Raw genomic sequence first — 16319 nt, 5'->3', positions numbered from 1 at the left:
AGTAATAACTTGAAATTAACAAGGAGACAGTCATCCTTGTTATCATTTCCACATAACTATTAGCGGGAGAGTACATATCTTGGGGCAATTTCAGGTGATTCACAATTCACACCATTTCAGCTCTATGACAAAAACAATTGCTGTACAATTTACACTCCAGTAATGGCACATGCATTAAGCCTTCCATTGTTTTGCTAATTATCGACCAATCACAATAATTCGGCAAACAAATGTCAGAGTTCAGGCAGGATCATGGAGCAAATAAAAATGCTAAGAGTCAATGGGGTGTTGACCACTTGCCTCTACATTTCGCTTTCTAAAACGTAACGCCATCAAGAGCGCCAGAGATTCACCAGCATCCAAACATTAAGAGGCACCAGTTTCAATTCTTATTGCCCGTGATCATGATAGTTAATAGTCCAAATACGTTCCTCAAACCTCAAGGGATTTCCTACGTCAAATCTTCATGTTTTAAAGTGTTCAGCTGGGGGCCACGTTAGTGTTTTGTGGATGTATACAACACTTCCGCAAGGGCAGGTTAAGTGGCACTGCCACCTGCTTGAGCTGGGAATCCCTGCAGCGGCCGTCTTTTTGTGACGTCACAGCGGTTGTGGTTTATTTTTGGGGGGTCTATTGTCACTTCACAGAGCTGCTGGGCGTAGGAACGGCGGTTGCTAAGATACGAAGCGTTGGAAGCCCGTTGGCGTTCTGCCGCTTGTTCTCCCGCGGCAGCCGGTTCCCGGGGACTTTGGAGCGATCAGGCCAAGCGGCGGTGACTGACGCAGCAGGCGGGGGAGGTCCCCGGTGACCGCTCGGATAGAGCTAGAGGCAAGAAAGGCTTCTACTGTAACCAGGGGCGACAGGTGGCGTTTTAACCGAAGCCCTCCGAAACCTCCGTGTGCGCGCACAATTAGTCAACAGCTTATTTTTTTGTATTATCTTAAAGTCACAGTCTTATCCTAAATATATATTTTTTAGCTGAACTTGCTTGTTTTAAATAAATAATCACATAGATTCCTATATTTATTTACTGTAAATGCGTATTTTTCTAAGTCAGCCAACGTTAATGCCTCAAAAGTTTTTTTTATATAAAATCGCCTAAAGTTTATTTTTAAACAAAAAAATGTCCGTTTGTGAAACTGAAGCGGAGGAGAACCCAGCGCCCTGTGGCGATATTGCGGCACTGACCGGCAGATCGTCCCTCGATTTGTCAGCAGTCTCCAGATCGTTCGCAAGTGAGTATTTCGTGATGAACTCCCTGTGAGGACATTTTCTTTCACTTGTTTTAATTCACGCGGCGCTTTGTAAACCGAGGGTGAGCTGTGGGCCTGTCTAATCAGAGAGGGCGCTGCGACATGTAAATATCCATGTGCATGAGTGCTGGCTATTTGGATATTGTTCGGGTAGGAGGAGCAAAAGAGAAGCACTTTCTGTCTGAGGTAACAAAGTGTGGGGCTGGATGAACACAGCAGGCCAAGCAGCAAGTTAGGAGCACAAAAGCTGACGTTTCGGACCTAGACCCTTCATCAGATGCTGCTTGTCCTGCTCTGTTCCTCCAGCTCCACACTGTTATCTCGGATTCTCCAGCATCTGCAGTTCCCATTATCTCTGATCACACTTTCTGTCTGAAACCAGGCCGCAATTCTACAAAGCTTCTCAACGCCAGTTAGGATTAGGTGATAAATGCTGGCCCAAATCCCCTGATTGATTTTTTTTCTAGAAAAACTCTTGTGATCCTATGGAAGGCTGTAAGGAAAAGCTAGTGTTGGAGCGCTGCAGGTTTCCGAATTCTAGTGAGTGTACCTTCACTCCAAGCTTTTGTTTCTTACTACTCATTTTTTAAAAAAGAAACCAAGGTTTTCCTTTCACCAAGAGGCCGTGTCTGTCTTTTGAATGAGTCGTTAATTCACCTGGACCTCTGAGGCAGGTTTAATAAAGGGCAACCAGTACAGTTTTAAAGCAAATCGCAACTGACTGATTTGATTATATTTTTGAAAGTAGCAGAAAGGTTTGAAGAAGGTTGTGCAATAGATGTGCAAATATGTTTGGCCATTCTAAAAATAATTATGAAAAGGTAGCATGTAATGGATTTATTTTGAAAGGACTATGGTATGAATGTGCTTGTGGTGATTTGAAAGATTTATTCTAAGTGTATCTGCTCTCTAAAGTTGTGTTTTTTTAAAATCCCGGGATACAACCCAGCAGCTTCAAGAACATATCAGTCTTTAGTCCCATTAATTTGTGTAATCCATTTTCCGTAGTGATATTTATTGTGTTTATCCAGTCCAAACCCTCACTCCCTGCTTTTTTTTTGCTATGCTATTAGCACTCTCTACATTGAAGACGGATGCAATATATTTTCTCAACTCCTCTGCCGTTTCCTGGCACCCCATTAACATTTCCCCAGACTTGCTCTGTAAAGGGCCTATATTCACTGAGCCCCTCTATTCCGTTAGTCACATTTTTGTTTTTATGTTACTTGCTAGTTGCCCTCAGTTTATTTTCTGCACTTTTTTAATCATCTTCTGTTGGGAACATTTTGAATGCCAGTCTTCTGATTTACCACAAATCTTTTGGTGTACTGTTTCAAATTGAAATAAAAAAAATACAGTCTTTAACTTCCTTGGTTAATCATTATCGGTGTATTCCTTTCCTAGTATCAACTTTCCTCACCGGGATTATCTTTGCTGAGAGTCATGAACTTATTTTTAAAAATGTTTTCCCTTGTTCATCAACTGCCTTTTTCAGTTCAATTCCTCTTCCAGTCCACAGCAACCAACTTTGTTCTCAATCTCACAGAATTACTCTTATTGAAGTTTAGCACAGTTGTTTCTGGCCCAAGCTTCCATTTCTCAAACTAAATGCGACACTCTACCTTGGTACAGTCACGATTGCCAGGGATGTGTTGTCCTCAGATCATTTGTTAAAGTGGCCTCATTACTCATTATTAGATACAAAAGAGACTGATCCCTGTTTGGATCCATAACACACAGAACTTTAGGCCACATTCAGAATATTGTGCACAGTTCTGATACTCACATTCGCAGAACGATGTGGAGATTTTGTGGAGGATACAGAAATGGTTTACCAGGATGGTTTGGAGGGTATTAGCTATGAGGAGAGATTGGGAAAATGTGGTTTGTTTTGACTTAAATGCCAAAGGATGAGAGGTGGTCTGACAGGAGTTTACAAACTTGGTAGAGGCGTGGGTAAAATGGATAGTCAGAGCCTTTTTTTTTCCTCCCAGGGGTAGAAGTATTAATTGGGGATGTAGGTTTAAGGTAAAAGGGAATAAGTCTAAAGGAAATGAGAGGCAAATTTCTTCATGCAGATGGTGGTACCTTTCTGGAATGTTTTGCCAGAGGAAGTAGTGGAGGCAGATACAACATTTAAGAGTCGTCATGACAGATAGATGAAAAGGCCAGCAAATGAGAGATATCGACCGCATAGCAGCGAAAAGTACCCTGTGCCAGCACAGTCTTATTGGGCCACAGTCTTTTTTTATTGTTCTAGAAAACTGTCCCAAATGCACTTTGAATTTTTCCTCTCAGCCACTCTGCCAATTTGATTTTTCTCCAGTCTATGTGTAGATTAAGGTCTCCTATGGTTAGTACAGTGCCTTTTTACCTTCTGATTTATCCTCTGACCTATAGAACAATTACTGTTAGGCGGCATATAGACAACTCCTACCAGTGTCTTACTTATTCCCGTTCTATTTCTTACCTCCTCCAATCTGAATTCAATATCTTCTGATTCAAGGTAATTTCTTACCAATGTAGCAATTTCATCTCGTACTAATAAAGCCATCCCACCCCCACCCCTCCATTCTCTTCCCTTCCTGTCTGTTTTCTCGAAAGGTCGCATACCCTTGAATGTTCAATTCTCAACTTGGGTTTCCTTTTAAACCATAGCTCTGTAATGGTTATGAGATCGTAACCATTAATCTGTCTTTGTGCCATTAATTCCATGTGTTATGTTCTGAAAAGTATTCAAAGTAATGCAACAAGGGTAAAATATTAAGCATGAATTTTAATCTTTATTTAGAATAGATAAATCAAATTTTAAATTATAGTATGGAGGACAAGTTAATGGAATGCATATAAGGTAGTTTTCATGATCAATTTTTTTTGAGCAATCGATTTGGACAGAGAATTATTTACTTCTGGTATTATGCAACCAAAAAAAATCGGTAACTTGCAGTAAACCAATTTGAGGAAGAGTGATTACAACATGAGAGCTCAATGGTGAGTTTGAGTGATTTAGTTTTGATTGAAACTCTGTTCTTCAAACTGAGCAAAGCAAACTTAAGGAGCAATTGGGCTAAATCAGGTTGAGAAATATGATTAAAAGCTAGATGACCGTTGGCAAAAATGTAAATAAAATTAGTTGTTGCAGAAAACTTAGATTGCCTGAACAATTTAAAACCTCATGGAGGGGTGGGGATTCAACCAATGACAAACCTACTACTTTAACTTTTCACTCACCAGAGATTTATAATGTTGCCAGGAAGACTTGTAAGTCTAGGATTCAGTTTTCCTTATTTTATAGCTACAAAGGATATTTGAGATGAATAAGGAAAGTAAGAATGGGATATGAAAATACACTAGTAAGAGAGAAGGAAAACAGATTGTTAAAGACTTTCATTGGTTAACTGAAAGAAAGCACTAATTTAAAGGTGAACTCACACCTCTTCCACATTTTTTTTCAAAATGAATGAATCCTGTAGACACAATAGGTACATCCCTAATGGCAAACCGTAACAATGGAATTCCCTTATCCCAGTCATGATCTGTAATCATGCTTTAATGGTTGATGCCAGGTTTGCAATGTTCCTTGAGATTGTGGTTGATTAACTAAAGATATAAATAAGTTTATTCCCAAAATATTATTCCTTTGACCATTTGTGACATTAAATTTAATCCTTGGTACAATTGTTATTTTTGAGTAATTCACATCGCGTTCCTAAAAAAAGGTTTCCAACACCATTTTTGCTGTTTCTTTTGCAAAAGCCACTGCCTCAGAAAGTCTGTTGAAATGTTAAAAGATACTGATGCCCAATTCTATTTTTAGATTGGGGTCCTTCACAAATTAGTAAGATTTGCTAAATAGGTTTTCAAAAGCTTATGTTAGATTTAAACGCATAAGTTTAGTTGGCTAATATTTCCCCCACAACAAAACAAATGGGTGGCATGGTGGTGCATTGGTTATCACGGCAGCCTCACAGCGCTAGGGATCTGGTTTCGATTCCATCCTCAGGAGACTGTCTGTATGGAGTTTGCACATTCTCTCTGTGTCTACATTCTCTCATGGCCTGGTTCCACACTGTAGGTATTCTATGATTCTGAATCTGCCTGGTAAAACTTGACTATGTTAATGTAATCCTGGTCAATCAATCTTTTAGTATTTTAGCCTACATTTTCCTGATACATAAACTGGAGTTTGATTAGTTTTAAACTGAATCCTAGCTGCTACTAGTGATGAAATTCAGATTTACCTCCTTTGCTTGTAAATTAATAATTCAGACATTTATCGCATTTATCGAGATCCTGTTTTTCTTAATTCATTATTTCTCTCAGTTTAGCTTTCGTCAAAGATTTCAATTAATTCATTGTTAAATGATTTAAATGGCGGAGTGGACTTGATGGGCCGAATGGCCTTACTTCCACTCCTATGTCTTATGGTCTTATGGTCCTAAATTTTCTACCGCAAGAAAAATCTTTGGAACAGTCAAATTTATTTTGAAATTCCAATCTTTGTACTATACTTCCCAACAAGTCCTGCTTTTGTGCACAGTATCGTCATGCACTCGATTCTTTACAGATCTTCAGTGGTTTTCTCTCCCAGAGCTCCTACTTTGTATCCAGCTGATGGTAATACTAGAAAAGTCAGATTCTAGAGTGAATCGTGGCTTATTAGAACGTAAGTTTTTTGTTTTGCAATTTGTTTACTGTGGTGGTCAGTCACTGAAATAGTCACGAGACTGCTAATGTGCTTTTAATAAAAGAACACAAGTTTATTACACGCAAAGGGGGAAAACGAAGCTTTATCAATGACAATTTAGATAGATCTCATCATGAACTGCACCTTTTTACCCCAAAAAGATCCTCTTACAGACTCAATTCCTGTGAAGTATCATTCTCATTTTATTTCACTACTACCTTGTAACCTTGCCAGTGAGTAAGAATTTTCTTTCGGCAACTTTCATTGTTCAGATGTGATTCTTTCTATTACTGTCTTTCCCTGAGAGACAGGCAAACTTCTGGACATTGCTGACTGAGCTTCAAGTTTAAAAAGTGGAGACTGTAACTACTTTGAGTCAGCTAAGCAGCACGTCTACTGGTCTGGGTCTTCTGAATTGTTTTTGACCCCTGGCTCCTCTTTAAGTGGTTCATGAAAAGCTTCAATTATGTCAGTGGATAGCCTTTCTTATTGTTCTGCTAAATCATGTAATTTCTTGGAATATTTTTGACTCACTGCTTGAAAGAAAATGTTTTTGACCTTTTTTTTTAAAAAGAAATGTGTCACCCTCACAGAATTGAAAACCCAATCCCATTTACCTCTACTTTAGGGTCTGAGTTTTAAAATAATAATAAAAACAGTAATGCATTAAAACCTTTGTCACAAGTGATGAAACATCCTAAAATGTTTGGGCCTGAGGAAGTCCTGCAGTGATGTCCTGTGATTAAGATTGGCTTCCAACAACTGCAATCATCTTTCTTTGCACAAGGTATGACTCCAACTAGGGAAAAGCTTCCTCCGATTCCCAATACATCCAGTTTTGTTTGGGCTCCTTGTAACCATCGTTGGTCAAATGAAGCATTGATATCTGAGGCAGATGCCCAGTTTGATTTGTTTTAAAATCTATTAAATCACAATGGTAGTGCCACACAGCACAGTGGAGGGCCCCCTCGATGTAAAGAGAGGTTAAAGAGGTATGATGAGGGGAGGAGGACTACAGCCACTACCTTTCACACTGCCTCCAAACCCTCTCATTGTCCCTGGTTCCATGCTTTCTCAATGCATACTCTATCTGCCTCCACCACCCCCACCCCACCCCATCCCGTTTCATAGTCATTACTTTTTAAAAAAAATTCAAATTCCATCATCTGCTATGACTGGATACAGCCCAGTTTGCTCAGTACATTATGTCACTTTCTGTATTATTAGTGCAGTTCCCTGATGGAAACATTTAATTTTCTCTCCTTGGAGGTAGTGAGACTGTCAGATAATTGGCCAACTTTGCCCTGGAGTGATGCTCAGTCCTTTCTTGCCACCTCAGCAACTGGGCAGCTTCTCAACAGGAATTAAGGCCCCCAGAGTTGTTTCTTTTCCCCTCATTTGTTCACGTGATGAGAGCTTCATTGGCTCAGCAAGTATTTATTGCTCAAGGCGTTTGAGAGTCAACCACATTGCATTGGGTCTGAAGTCACAGGTAGGTAAGACCAAGGAAGAATGGGAGGTGCCTTTCCCAAAGGACAGTAGTGAACCAGCTGGGTTTTCCAAACAATTAGGTTCTTAATTCCAGATTTTTATTGAATTCCAATTCCACTATCTGCTGTGGTGAGATTTGAGCCCAGGTCCCCAGATCATAACCTAGGTCTCCAGATTAGTAGCATAGTTATAATACCACTAGGTTGTTCCCTCCCTAAAGTGGCCAAATAACAGCCGCTAGGTGCTTCAACTTGCCACAATGTTTGGAGGAAAGTGTGTGCCATATATGTAAGAAGGAAACAGTTAAATAAAATTCATCAGCAAGATCATTTATTCTGATTTTTCTTAAATGTGATAAACCATAAATTCCCAAGTGCGAAATAATTTTCTTGTTATATGTTGCTGTGAATCACCAAACTAATTATTCTTTGTTAACTATGTCACAATACCCTATCACAACACTGTCACTGCAGCATCTCCTGAAGCTTTTTCCACTGTTGTCCAGCTGTGGTGGTAATATTTCTCTTGAATTTTTAATTTTGTTTCCAAATATATATCAATGTATGTTATGTAATGAAGACAGTAGACTTCAGCTTTGTTTTTACTAATTTATATCACTTGAAGCTCTTGACTTTTAAAGTTATCCCATTGCTGCTGATTCTGCAGACACATTTGGTTTGGATGTACTTTATTATCAAAATACCCTTAATTTTAATATTAGTTTAAGTAGCATAGTACTAAATATTGAAGTTGATTTACAAAATGAATATTGCGTGAGCATATCTGTATTATGGCACATAAGTCAACAAATAGGTCACTCTGATGCACCTAATAATGGCCTGGATTGATGTCTATGAAACTGTGGATGACTATTTAGAAGATTTGGTGGTGGAGCAACATCATGTTTAAGTTTTTGATTCTCATGGATCATAATTTAATCAAAATGTTTGTTTCTTCTTAGTAATCTTTTATGATTGTAGTTCCTAGTTTCTGTCATGAGGGGAACAAGCAATTTTGTGGCAGAGTTCAAAGATGAACATTGTAACAATTTCTTATTCCTGTAAGACCATAAGATACAGGAGAGGAATTCGGCCATTCAGCCCATTAAGTTCACTTCACTGTTGGATCATGGCTGATATGTTTCTCTACCCCATTCTCCTGCCTTCCCCCTATAACTTTTGATCTTACTAATCAAGAAACTACCTATCTCTGTCTTAAATACACCTTGACTTGGCCTCCATAACCTGTACAATGACTTTTAAACTGTTCTTTTCAGGTCAGATTCTCAAATATTCAAACTAAAATTGTGGGGAAATTTATTCGTCAACATCGCTATTAACCTGTGTTTTTGTGAACTTGCAATTGATTTAATACAATGAATATATTCCCAAATTTGATTGCTGTGCTGTTGTTAATTTAAATCACATACAGAAAAGGAGCATTTTTGCCATTATTGTATGATTGAAACATTTCAATTATGTTTCATGAATGTGAAGTTGTCTTTGGAATGAAAGAATTAATGTAGCTTGCTATTGCGAGACTGTAAGGAAAGCTGGTGACCGAAATGTTTAAAAAGAGCAAAAGCGTGCTCACATACTAAAGGGCAACAAGAAAAAGTGAACATAACTGAATTCCGTTCCAAAATGACTTATGTTATTTGGTCACTAGGGGCTCGTGGACATTTTTCATCTACTGACTGTCGGTCTTGTCAGTCAAGTCTGCATGCCTCAGAAGCTGGAAAAGATCAATTTACATTGTGTAAATGTAAGTGGTTGGATTATTTGTAATCCTCTTTTATTTCTTGATTGAACACATTAATGCGACAATGGCTGAATTTTCAAGGTTGCTTCTGCTGGCTTGGGAGCCTGGGTTCGGTTTGGGACACAAGCTCAGGATATAAAGTCATTCATTTAGGCAAGAGATGAACAATGTTTTCCCTCAAAATGTTGTGAATCAAGAATTCTTTTCCCTGGGGGATGGTTGTTTTTCCATCAATGAATATATTTTAGGCTTAGATGTACAGATTTTTGGATTCTTGAGAAAAAGGGATTATGAAGAATGACTAGGAAAGTGGAGTTGAAGCATTAATCAGTCATTGTTGTATTGAATTGCAGAGTCAGTACAGTCTACTCTTACTCCTGAATCCTGTGTTCTTGTCACACTTGGTAGTGGACTGAATGTGAAGAAAAAGGATTATTAGATTTGATCAGTTAGTATTATTGTAATAGTGATGTTCTTATCTACAATTGATAATGTATATATTTATATGGCATGCCATTTTATAGTAAAATTAATTTTCATGTGGATGGAGAGAGTTCAATCAGTGCCATAATAAATTCAAATTTATCCTAGATTTAATTAATGAAATGAAAAATCTAGTTTTAGTAGTGGTAATGTAACTGTCATCAATGATGAACCTGCCTAGTTCACTAATGTTTTTCCAAGGAAGGAAATTTGCTGGCCATATCTCTGTTGGCTTACATGTGATTTCAGACCCACAGAAATATGGTGATCAACAATTTCAATGGCTATCACCAAGACTTGTCCAGTTGAGCCACTACTGACAGCTGCCTGAGTCCTGAAGGATATATTTGCCAGATGTGGCCACCGGCAGGTGGTAAGGGAACCTGCATGAGCGAAAAACATACATAATCATGTCCTTTCCAAACAACCGGTCACAGATTCATTTGTCAATGATCTTTCTGATAGAATTGACCACTGCAGAAGTTGTGATGCAATGAAGGCCCAGCTTGACACCTTCTGCCGTGTTGTGTGGCACTATTACTGAAGGAATGGATTCAGAAGCGAGCGAGTGACTCAAAACCCAGGCATCCAGTATGTATTGCAGTTGTATTCGGCCACAATTTTAATCTCATGCCCTGGCAAATCCTACATTCTATCATTACCATACAGCCAAGGCACTAGCTCTGGTTCAATGATAAGCACAGGTGCATGTCAGGACCAGCACCAGTCATGCCTAAAGTGAGTTACCAATTTGAAGAAAGTGCAAAACAGGATGATATGCATGCTAAACAGCACAGCAGCATTCTATAGACAGCTAAATAATTCTACAGCCAATGATTTATATCAAAACTCTACAGTCCTGTCATATGTAGTCATGAATGGTGGCAGACAATGCAGTATCTAGTAGGGGGAAGGCTTTTAATATTTAGAAATAATGGAGCACAGCATGCGAGTTTAAAAAGTAAGACATTTGCAACCATCTTCAGGCTGAGGTACAGAACAGATGATCCGTCTTTGCCTCATCCTGTCATTTCCAACGTCGCACCCAATTTAATTCACTCTGTGTGATCAAGAAACTGCTGAAGACACTGGATCTGAGACAACTTCTGATCTCTCAACAGTTTTCTGGCTGTATTACCTGAGGACTTGTGTTCCAATGTAAGCTATGCCTCTAGCCAAGCTTCCCTGATACAACAACAAAACTAGCAACTGTCTGCAATGTAAAATGTTACATGGGAATTGTTCAGCTCACCTGAAGTAGAATGAATCGAAATAAAAACTGAAAGAACTGTGCATGTTTTAAGTCAGAAACAAAAACAGAAGTTGCTGGAAAAGCTCAGCAGGTCTGGCAGTATCTGTGAAGAGAAATCAGAGTTAACATTTTGGGTCAGTGACCCTTCCTCGGAGTAAAGTGATCAGGTTGTAATCTTATCCTGTGTATATCAGCCTGTGTTACATTTTCATCACGTTGGCACCTCATCTTTAGGTATGTCTCGTGCTGCTCCTGACATACAGCTGTGCTTTTCATTGAACCAGGGCTGGTGCCTTGGCTGAGGAAGGGTCACCGGACCCAAAAAGTTAACTCTGATTTTTTCTTCAAAGATGCTGCTAGACCTGCTGAGCTTTTCTGGAAACCTCTGTGTTTTTGTTTGAGAATTAACCCAATCTGGCCAGTTATTACCTGATCAGTTTACTCTTGATCACAGGCAAAGTGATGGCTGATGTCAAAGGCTGTGCTCTCAAGTGACACTTGCACCATACAACAAGATGCACAATTTAGGGACCACTTGACTCCAGGTCTCATAGTCTTGGTCAAAAATGGACAAAATAAAACAAAATTCCAGGAATGAGGTAAAAGTCTATTCTTGATGTCAAGGCAGCACTTCACTAAGTCTGGCACCAAGAATCCCCAATAAAACTCAAGTCAGTGAAAATCAGAATGAGGGACTTGGCAATAACTTTCCACCGGCTGGAATCCAACTTGGCATGTTGGGACATGTTCACAGATGTTGGAGCCTAATGTCCAAGACCAAACCATCTTCAGCTGTTGCATTAATAACTTCTCTCCCTCTTAATGCCACTGGTGGGGATGTTGACTATACAGAATTCAATATCGCTCTCAACTCCTTGGAAAGTGAAACAGTTCATGTCTCTGCTGCCGAGGTCTTGATGCATATAAGCTGGGGGTGGTAAATGAGCCATAATATACATGCCACTTGAACACTGAGGTTGCAAGAGAGAGTCTGACTGGTGTTGAATAAAATTGCCATCACTGAATCCCTGCTAGCACAGATATTCTGCCACAACTAAGACCTGACTTCCCAAAGGTCCTCCCCCATCAATATGGCACAAGTCAGAATTATGATAGAATGTTCTCAATTTGCATGTTAAGTGCAGCTCCACCAACACCGGAAACATAAACTACTTCTCTGTATAAATCTGGTCTATTACTACACAAATTATATTGTTGTAACTTAGCACAGTTGCTGACACAGTCGTGTGTGTCTGGAATCTCAATCTTGTGTGGAAATATTTTCATTTAAGAATGCTGGATGAGCATATGCCAACATGTGGTTAGTTAGATAGCCGTCACCATCCTCCTTTTCTAATTGGGTCTACGGTACCTATTTGGTTTCTAGTGTTAGAGAAAAACCACAACATATTCTAATGAGAAAAGATATATTGAATAAGGTGTAGCTTATTGCATGTCATCCTTACCTCGTCTGGACTACATGTGACTCCACACCCACAGCAATGTGGTTGGCTCTTAACTGCACCCTGGGATGGGCAGTAAAAGCTGGCCTAGCCACCAATGCCCTCACCCTGTAAAAGAATAAACTAAAACAAGTCAACAGATGCAAGTTACATTAGTAAGTCAGACATTGATACTGAACTGATCTGTCCTTTTTGCAATCCAAATAGGATCTGTCTTTCTCCACTCGACTTGTTTTGTCATCAGTTTTGATGGAGCTTAATGATGTCTTTCACACTCATTCTTTTAAAAAATAATGTCTTGTACACCATCTTTCCCCCAAGCTTCCCCCCATAATTAGCCTTTATAAATTCATGTGTATAATTATCGTTACTTTCGCACAAGTCTCTGACTGAACAAATTCAGGTATTCCGGAGGTTTCAGGATTCTTTCGGGATATTTCCTTCCAAGTTGGAAGATTGATAAGTCTTCAGCTTGAGGACATTTTGCCCTTGATTCTGTTAATGACTGTGAATGATCCTTAAGATTTTGTCATGTTGGGTTCACCCTGATCAACTATTGGTGAATGGTCCACAATGGGACGAGATTACTGCGGTTCTTTTGTTCAGCTTCCTCATCTATATAATCAATATATGTTTGCTGCTGGTGCACTGTCTCTCAAACAACTGTACCTTATGGTCCAGTTGTTGTTGTTGCTCAGTAATGTCTGACAGTGGGCAGCTTGTTTTTTTCCAGCATGGTTGTTCCTTCTTGCATACATTTTTAGAGCCCTGTGGACTCGATTGCAAAGTCGATGTCTTTGGTAAGATAAGGAGTTGAGTCCTCAGTTATCTGGCTTTCAGCAATTCTGATGGCAGTAAGCGAAACTGGAATGAGGTGGGCCAGTATAAAACTTGCCATTTTTCTTCAAAGATGACTTGACTATCTGGATTTCACACTTGGTTTCTCCATTCAATTGTGGACATTTTGGCACATTTGAATAATAGTTCAAATCTAGAAGTGGCTGCAGATTGGTTGATTAATTTGTTACTAAACTGTGGTCCACTGTCTGACACAACTACATCAGGGATTCCATATCAGTGAATATTTTCATCGCGACCCTGAGAATGCCATCTTTGGTCGTGGTATGTAACACTTCCACCTTTATCCACTGTGGAAAAACACTGGACAGCAATGAAGTAAGGGCATCAGTCAAACATACAAAGGTCTGTTCAAATTTCTTTTAGGAAGATAAGAAATAGGAGCAGGAGTAGGCTATCTGGCCCATTGAGCCTATTGTGCCATTCAATAACATCATGGCCGATCTTTTTGTGGATCCAGCTCCACTCACCTGCTTGCTCACCATTATCCTTAATGCCTTTACTGTTCAAATCTTTACTATCTTTGCCTTAAAAACATTCAACGCTTCACTGGGCATGGAATTCCACAGATGATGGTAGGAAAAGTGGGAATCAGGTGTTTGCTGCACAGGCCTATGAATAGCTCAAATTTCACAGTCAGCTATAAGATCCTCAATCTCTTTTGAGATCTCTAGCCAGCACTTGACAATTGAGCCCTTGCACGGCCCTCTTTGCCTGTGTCCATGGTGTATCTTTCCACGGATACCTTTTCACAGGAAAGTTGGAACAGCCAGTATTTCATCACATGTTTTGGTAACTTACTGATGTTTGAAGTGCTGTGTTGCTGAACACAGGTCTTCATGGCCAACCAATTGAGCTTTTCCTCTGGACAGCCTTTGTCACAATAGCAAAAAACAGGAAATAATTTTCAATCCTTCCTTCATCCTTTTCATACTTAAGCATTTGCTTGCTGGTTAGCGTAGCACATCAAAGAACAAATACGCAGTGAATATTTTAAGCGAGACCCTGAGAACTCCATCATTGGTCATGATGAGTAACACTTTCACCTTTATCCACTGTGGAAAAACGGTGGGCAGCAAAAAATACAGGCACCTGCTAAACGTACATGGGTCTGTTCAAACTTGGAGTTTCAAACTTGCAATTAATGCGATGTCCATTGCCATTAAATGTCTTTTCTCAAAATGAATTGTTTGGATGACCAGTTTCCTCTTGGAGATATGTTAAATATTTGTGTATTGCTCTTTGTTCTGGCTCATTAGCATTTATGTGAGTAGTTATTTGATTTTTTTTTGCTGATCTATAACTATATTTTACTTCTGCACTCTTCTGGAAGTTATCTGTTGTTTTGCAGATGAAGCCGCCTTTCTTTTAAGATAGAAAGTAACTGGGCCGTGTTTGCATCACAGTATTGTCATTGAATCTCTGTCTTACCCGAATGGTTCTGTCCGAAGTCACATCATCTTTGTAATATTTATTTCAGTCCAAAGATTCATTAGCAATTTGAACAACAATTGTCTCTCGTGAATTCCGATTTCAAAGCTCCATGCACATAGTTTCATTACCAACGTCTACAGATTAGTGAAAAAAAGATACATTCCTTACATAGATTCTACAGTGTGGAAGCAGGCCATTCAGTCCACCAAGCCCACACTGACCCTCCAAAGATCCCTATCCCTGCAACCCTACACTTCTCATGGCTAATCCACCTAGCCTACACATCCCTGGACATTACGGGCAATTTAGCATTGCCAATTCACCTAACCTGCACATTTTTGGACTGTGGGAAGAAACTGGAGTACCTAGAGGAAACCCACAGAGGCAGGAAGAATGTGCAAATTCCACATAGTCACTTGAGCATGGAATTGAACTCAGGTCCCTGGTACTGTGAGGCAGCAGTGCTAACCACTAAGCCACTGCGCTGCCAGTTATATGCTGATCTGTTAAATTTTGCTCTTGGAAGAATTTTATTTGTTCTTTGATTAAAATTAATTGTCAAAAGCTTGTAGAAGGTAATCAAAAATATCTGTGGCAATATTTATGTCTTGGCACACAATAACATAGTTAATTATAATCCCAAATGAATGCAATTCTGTTTAATTGTTCAGCTTCTTTGTAGCACTGGGCTTGGAAGCAATTCTGCATCTTAACAATTAGTTTCCTCCAAGGTATCCAATTCTGCACTTTAATTGGCCGATCTCTGCAATTAAATCTTCCTTGCAATATCGTTTCTCCAGCTTTTTCTTCTGAGTATTATTATTTATCATTATTTTTAAAAATCTTTTTATTTTTACAGTGTCTCATTGCTGCTTTATTCCTGTTGCTTCAAAGACTTTTAACCATGCAGTATGTCAATGTTGCTTTATTTTGTTGTTTGAAACATATTTAAATCTGCGTTACAGCAATGTATAGCTGTTTGTTGTCCTTAATCTTTTGCACAGTATAACATTGCTGCAAAATCTGGACTGGAGAGATTTGCAGCCATGGTGTAGGCTTCCCACTTATTTAAATAAAATAGACAATTCCCTGCCCTCACTTTAGTGGCCTAATGAACAATTTCGGGCCTTTTTTTTCCTGAATGACTGCTTAAATCTTGCTTTCTGCAACTTAAACCTGACTGCTTTCCAGATGCATCAAGGAGTACTTGGGTGGTGGAAAACTGGAACCATTGGGAATTGTTAGGAAAACTCAGTGCTGATTGGATTCATTCCTAACTGAAAGGCAGACAGTTATGGATGTTGGAGGTCAATCATCTCAGTCACAGGACATCTGCACAAGTTCTTCAGTTGCTTCATAGAACATAGAACAGTACAGCACAGAACAGGCCCTTCAGCCCACAATGTTGTGCCGACCATCATTGGCCTTCCCTCCATTGTTGAGTCAGAAATGAGGAGGCTTGCTGATTTCACAGTAATCAACAACATCTGTGACTCTTCAGACACTGAAGCAACCAGTGTCAAAATATAGCAATAACTGGACAAATTCCAGGCTTGGGCTGATAAGTGGCAAGTAACACTTGTGCTATTGAATTGCCAAGAAATTACCATCTCAAAAGGAGACAATCTAACTATTCT

The 16319-nt window shown here is 39.3% G+C and overlaps 1 protein-coding gene across 2 annotated transcripts in view; it reads left to right on the top strand.

Moving 5' to 3' along the window:
* Positions 1-522: 522 nt before the first annotated feature.
* LOC125454639 (coiled-coil domain-containing protein 158-like) overlaps positions 523-16319 on the top strand; it is a 188475-nt gene continuing 172678 nt past the window's right edge. For both annotated transcript variants that reach the window (XM_048535619.2, XM_059646391.1), the window contains exons 1-2: positions 523-1235; positions 9100-9195. In XM_048535619.2, coding sequence (XP_048391576.2) covers positions 1124-1235; positions 9100-9195 — 208 coding nt within the window. In that variant the 5' untranslated portion in view covers positions 523-1123. The remainder of the gene's footprint in view (positions 1236-9099; positions 9196-16319) is intronic.

This window comes from Stegostoma tigrinum, chromosome 1, assembly GCF_030684315.1.
Source record: "Stegostoma tigrinum isolate sSteTig4 chromosome 1, sSteTig4.hap1, whole genome shotgun sequence".
In the NCBI taxonomy this organism is placed as follows: Eukaryota; Metazoa; Chordata; class Chondrichthyes; order Orectolobiformes; family Stegostomatidae; genus Stegostoma; species Stegostoma tigrinum.
Note: the sequence above shows the minus strand (reverse complement) of the source record. Positions and strands in the feature narration are given on the sequence as shown.